The 6,547-nt window shown below is 35.0% G+C and overlaps 1 protein-coding gene across 1 annotated transcript; it reads left to right on the top strand.

Annotated features, from left to right (window-relative positions):
• The first annotated feature begins 960 nt into the window (after positions 1-960).
• LOC114378470 (G-type lectin S-receptor-like serine/threonine-protein kinase At4g03230) lies at positions 961-5,417 on the top strand. Its single transcript, XM_028337065.1, has 8 exons — positions 961-2,428; positions 2,692-3,132; positions 3,504-3,635; positions 3,726-3,928; positions 4,026-4,236; positions 4,350-4,587; positions 4,690-4,840; positions 4,928-5,417. The coding sequence occupies exons 1-8, from the start codon at positions 1,159-1,161 to the stop codon at positions 5,225-5,227; spliced, it is 2,946 nt and encodes a 981-aa protein (XP_028192866.1). The 5' UTR covers positions 961-1,158; the 3' UTR covers positions 5,228-5,417.
• Positions 5,418-6,547: the final 1,130 nt, after the last annotated feature.

Below are 6,547 nucleotides of genomic sequence, written 5' to 3'. Positions count from 1 at the left end.
GCTTAAATTAATAAAAATTCTTTTAGTATTTTTTTTAACTCATGAACACAAAAATACGACTCATAAAAAATGTTTTTCTAAATATATTACTCCTTCATCTCTAACTATGAGAACTTTTAACTAATTTAGGTCAGTTAAGAAAAATAATTAATTAGTTAATTATTTATACTCGTATTTCAACATTATGTTTTTCTCATCTCTATTCACTTAATAATTTTTTTATTAATATTTGGAAAAAGAATAATTAAGTAAAGGTATATATGAAAAAAATAATCAATATATCTAGAAATTAGAAAATAATCTTATAAAAAATATAATTTTTTAATAAAATCTAATAATTAGAAACGGAAGAAGTAAAAATTAGAAAACTTAACTACACCGTGTAAATTAAAAACTCTCTAGTCTGCCCATTTGAAGTTGGTAATTTCTCGTTTTTTTTTTCTTTATTGTCTAGGAGGAGATGCTCCACCTGAATGTTTTGATTATTAATTTTTTGTTTAAATGGGTTTTTTTCCTTCAAATTAGGTTATTTTTAGTTTTGTTCTCTCAAATTTAAATTTACCTTTCTTAATCCCTCAATTTAAAAATAAACTCCTTTCAAATTTTAGTCTCTCTTGACTGATTTTTGACAATTTAAATGTACAATAATTAATGTGGCGATTCTTTACCATAGAATAGACTAAAAATAATATTTTTGAAATTAATAAAATAAATAAATCAGTGGATAAAAATCAAAAGGACCTAAATTTGAAAAACATATTTAAGCTTTAATTTTTTTTAAGTTATAATATTAGTATATTGATCATCAATTGCAATGCTTTCAAAATTTAATTGATAATTAAATAAGCGAAAACATTAATTATCAATTTATTGATTAAGTCATAGTTTGAATTATAAGCCATCAGGTAATAATTTTATAAGCGAAAACATTAATTAGCAATGCTTTCTTTCTTCGTTGCTTTTGTTTTATTTTCTCCTCCCTCTCTCCTTTCACCAGTAGTTACTACGCTTATAATTTATAGTATACCTCATGCAAGGGTCAACAATGGCACCTAACAAGAGGTTCGAATACTAGTTGATTTGATAGCATTTGGTTTCAAATGTTTGAGAAGGATCAAAGGGACACTAGCTATCAAAATTAGAAGGTTTGTATTAGACATGAGAACTGATGAGGTTCTGTTCTCCTTTTCTCTTTTTTCTTTGGTGTTATACTTCCAACTCTGTTCCACTGGAGATACTTTGAAGGCTGGCCAGAAGATAACTACGAACCCATTGGAGAACCTTGTTTCATCTAACCGCACATTTGAGCTTGGTTTCTTTCCTTTAAGTGGTAGCAGCAGTGATGTAAAAAGCTACTACTTGGGGATATGGTATCACGGGTTGGAACCACAAACAGTGGTATGGGTTGCCAATAGAGTCAAGCCTGTTCCAGATTCTAGTGGTGTTTTTCGAATTGCAGAGGATGGAAATCTGGTGATAGAAGCTGTATCAACAGAACGTTATTGGTCCTCTAAAATCGAAGCATCTTCGTCTACAAACAGAACAGTGAAGCTCCTAGAATCAGGGAACCTAGTACTAATGGACGATAACTTGGGAAGGAGTAATTACACGTGGCAGAGCTTTCAACACCCAACAGACACGTTTCTTCCTGGCATGAAAATGGATGCAAGTTTAGCATTGACTTCATGGAGAAACTCCACTGACCCGGCACCTGGGAACTTCACCTTTACGATGGCTCCAGAGGACGAGAGGGGAAGCTTCGTAGTGCAAAAGCAATCACAAATCTACTGGGACCTTGATGAACTCGACAGCAATGAGAATTCCCAAGTAGTATTTAATTTTTTGGGCAACACCGCCACCCGGGGTACTAGGTCGCACAATTTTTCAGACCAAACCATCTTTACATCGAAGCCTTACAATTACACGAAATCGAGGCTGCTAATGAATTCCAGTGGGGAGTTACAATTTCTCAAGTGGGATGAGCATGAATGGGAAAAGCGCTGGTCGGGGCCAGCTGACGAGTACGACATTCATGATTATTGCGGGAGCTTTGGCATATGTAACAGAAATAACCATATTGGCTGCAAATGTTTACCAGGATTCGCTCCCATTCCCGAGGGAGAGCTCCAAGGACATGGGTGTGTGAGAAAATCAATATCGTGTATCAACACCGACGTCACATTCCTCAACTTAACCAACATAAAAGTACGAAACCCAGACCATGAAATTTTTACAGAAACAGATGCAGAATGCCAGTCCTTTTGCATTAGCAAGTGTCCCCTTTGCCAGGCATATTCATATAATAGGTCAACATACAGTGATCGCAGTCCCTTTACATGCAACATCTGGACACACAATTTATCTTCTCTTGTAGAGGAGTACGATCGTGGCCGTGATCTTTCTATCCTCGTTAAGATATCAGATATAGGTAATTCCTATCTTCTTAATTCATCTATTATTCGGTAAACATATTGATTCACAATGTTTCCAACTTAATACTTAATAGTTGCGACCAGGGAGGTAACATAACACAGAATTCCTAATTTGGTGAACCAAAAAATTATTAGCGGTGTGCTGGGGCACTTTTTTATTTTGGATACACACGCACACAAATACATACTGCAAAAAACAGATGAAAATTATGATAGCCACATGATTTATTATCACTGAATTACATATATTGTTGTGCAGCACCAACTGCAAAAACGTGTGAACCTTGCGGAACATATGAGATTCCTTATCCACTAAGCACTGGGCCAAACTGTGGAGATCTCATGTACAAGTTCAATTGTACCAAATCGACAGGCCAAGTTAACTTCATGATGCCCGAAGGAATATCATACCAGGTTACTAGGATCGAAGAAGATACCAGAACGTTTTTCATTCAAGCGGATGCTTCATATTCCTGTAGTCTCAGAAGAGATCAAAATAACACACCTAATTTTCCATTTAATGTAGTTGATTGCATACAAGATTTTGGAATAGTTAAATTCAGTTGGCAACCAGCACCAGAACCTCCCTGTAATAGGCCTATGGACTGCATGAATTGGCCCCATTCAACATGCAGAGAAACCAGGTGCCATTGTGATTTAAAATATAGGTGGAACAACTCTATCATGAGTTGCACCCAAGGTTAGCATTTTATTTAAACGTCTCTTCAACACTTTTCTGTTTTTCTCTATTAATACCATAAAGGTTTGCTAGATCAGAATTATTTTATTTAACTTGCATGTGTTACCTTCTTCTGGAAAGCATTATTGATCAAATTCTCAATTCCAAATAAGAGCAATCTTTCAAAAGAATCAAGAGATTTTTCCTCCGAATGTTTATGATTTTCTTACTGTTTCCCGCGGATCTGGAATTGGTCCTTGTCCTGGATTTTCCAAACTCCTTTGAAACAATGTCATCACTTAAATAAATTAAGATTCCATTTCAAGCTATTTTGGTAGTACAATTATAATGGTATTTACTATCTCACTTTTACATTTTATTTCCTTGAACAGAAGAGCCGTCAAGAGAGCATTTAACCCACCGACTGGCATTGATTCTTACAGTAATTCTTGGTTCCATGGCTATTCTGGCATGCATAACAGCATTTGTGCTTGTGCGGAGAAAGAAAAAAGCTCATAAGCTTGGTAATAATTTTTAATTTTGCATGTTGCATTAAAAATCTTTTATCTTCACACATGTAATGAAGGTTATATATGTCTTGTTGCTGAGTTCAGATCGGGCAAGCACCCAAATTCAGGAAAGTTTGTATGAGAGCGAAAAACGTGTGAAAGGTTTGATTGGCTTAGGAAGTTTAGAAGAAAAAGATATTGAAGGAATTGAAGTTCCCTGTTATACTTTTGCAAGCATTCTAGCGGCCACAGATAATTTCACCGATTCTTACAAGCTTGGAAGAGGTGGTTATGGACCTGTTTATAAGGTGATTGGTTCAGTTCATTTAACTTTCATTATCAATCTAGCAATAGCATTGAGTCCATGCAAAATTTCCTCATGATATATGAATTTTTTTAATCCAGGGAACGTTTCCTGGAGGTCAAGACATAGCTGTAAAGAGGCTTTCAAGTGTTTCCACTCAAGGCTTAGAGGAATTCAAGAATGAGGTTATTTTGATTGCAAAACTTCAGCATCGGAACCTTGTTAGACTCAGGGGCTATTGCATTAAAGGAGATGAAAAAATCTTACTTTATGAATACATGCCAAACAAGAGCTTGGACTCATTTATATTTGGTCAGTATCGCATATTCCATCATACAACTTCCCTGAAGTGCTCTTCAACCATTACAATCATAATTTCACTAACCTTGTTCTTAATTTGAAATGTGAAATGTATATCTTGAAAGACCGGACACGAACTTCACTCCTGGATTGGCCAATACGATTTGAGATAATCGTAGGCATTGCGCGAGGCATGTTGTATCTTCACCAAGACTCCAGATTGAGAGTGATTCATAGAGACCTGAAAACCAGCAACATTCTTCTAGATGAGGAGATGAATCCAAAGATATCAGACTTTGGTCTTGCCAAAATATTTGGGGGAAAAGAAACGGAAGCCAGTACAGAGAGAGTAGTGGGAACCTAGTAAGTTTACCAAGTATATTTGATTGTAAATGTGTCATTGTTAATTTATCGAGTTTGATATTTTACAAATGCTTGCTACATATAACTAAATTTTTTTGGCAGTGGATACATGGCTCCAGAGTATGCCTTGGACGGATTCTTTTCAATCAAATCCGACGTTTTCAGCTTTGGAGTAGTCCTTCTAGAGATTCTTAGTGGAAAAAGGAACACTGGATTCTATCAGTCCAAGCAAATTTCTAGCCTTTTGGGTCATGTATGTTTCTTGTGATTCACTTTTGGGTTATGCATATTTTAGTGATATGTTGACTTACCAATAATTTCTATGGACATATTGTATCAGGCATGGAAGTTATGGACAGAGAATAAGCTACTGGATTTAATGGACCCATCTCTTTGTGAAACATGCAACGAAAATGAATTCATTAAGTGTGCAGTCATTGGACTCTTATGCGTACAAGATGAACCAAGTGATCGACCCACTATGTCAAATGTTTTGTCAATGCTTGACATAGAGGCAGTAACCATGCCAATTCCCACGCCACCAACCTTTTTTGTGAACAAGCGTCATTCTAGCTCAGCTTCCTCTTCTAGCAAACCAGATATAGGTCAGTTTGAGAGCAGTTATCAAGAAGGTCGATAGTGCATGATTGAAGCTATTGTTAGAGTACGTGTAAAATAATTAATAATATTTTAATTGTATTTTATAACAATTTAGAGTATTCTGTATTATTTTTAAGGATCAATTTTGGATTTCCTGTCTGTCTTTTTAGTGCATACACCATTTTGAATTTATAACGTAAGTTTTTAATATAAAATTTTACTTGGTTAAAGGTCTTCATCTTTTTCTTTGCTATCACTTCTAATTTATATTATAAACTAATAAAGACTAGTCATATAATCAAATAAATGAGTGATCACTCTAATTTATAGTAAAGACTAATGTTGGTAATAAAGAAAAAATTTAGGGACAAAAAGCTAGTAAATCCATTAATTTTATGTTTTTTTAATCTTTCCCTTTTTTTATAGATAGTTTTTTCTTTTTAATTGAGAGTGTGATTTAGTATGATATTGTTAGAGTTTTGTGGTCTTAGTCCCACATTGTCTGGATTGTTAGAGTTTTGTAGTCTTAGTCTCACATCGTTTGATTTGTAAAAATTTGTGTCTCATTAATGTTATATATAGAGATACCTTATAAGCTTTTATATGTGCAAGTAATAAAAGTTCTCCTAGTGTATCCATGGACCTAGGCACATACATTGTGTGTTGAACCACGTTAAACTTTGTGACTTTTCTCTCTTTCTTTTATCTCTTTCTCTTCTTTTATTGCTCTATAATAACAACGGGTATAAAGAGCTTTTGGTTACTCCACGTGATATCCTTAGTTTAAAGGAATTAGTGGGAGTCTCCTTAGTTTAGAGGAGGCAGTGGGAGTAATGACATTAGAAGAGGGGAAGGTGAAGATCGAGAAGTTTGAAGATAGAGATTTCAACTTTTAGAAGATGCAGATAGAGGATTATCTATATAAGAAGAAGTTGTATCAGCCCTTATCAGGGGTTAAGCCAGACGACATGAAGCAAGAAGAATGGAACTTGCTGGATCGAAAGGCTCTTGGCATGATCAGATTGACATTAACCAAGAACGTCACATTCAACATCGTAAACGAGAAGACTATTGCAGGCTTAATGAAGGCATTATCAGATATGTACGAGAAGTCGTCGGCAGCCAACAAAGTATACTTGATGCGCCGGTTGTTCAACCTCAAGATGGGAGAATGTATATCTATAACTGATCATATTAATGAATTTAATAGTATTCTTGCCCAGTTGGAATCAGTGCAGATTAAATTTGAGGATGAGGTGAAGACATTGATTCTATTGTCATCACTACCTGATAGTTGGGTTGCAACTGTTACTGCAGTTAGTAGTTCTACAAGGGAGAACACATTAAAGCTTAGTGACAT

Source organism: Glycine soja, chromosome 12 (assembly GCF_004193775.1).
Source record: "Glycine soja cultivar W05 chromosome 12, ASM419377v2, whole genome shotgun sequence".
Classification (NCBI taxonomy): Eukaryota; Viridiplantae; Streptophyta; class Magnoliopsida; order Fabales; family Fabaceae; genus Glycine; species Glycine soja.
Note: the sequence above shows the minus strand (reverse complement) of the source record. Positions and strands in the feature narration are given on the sequence as shown.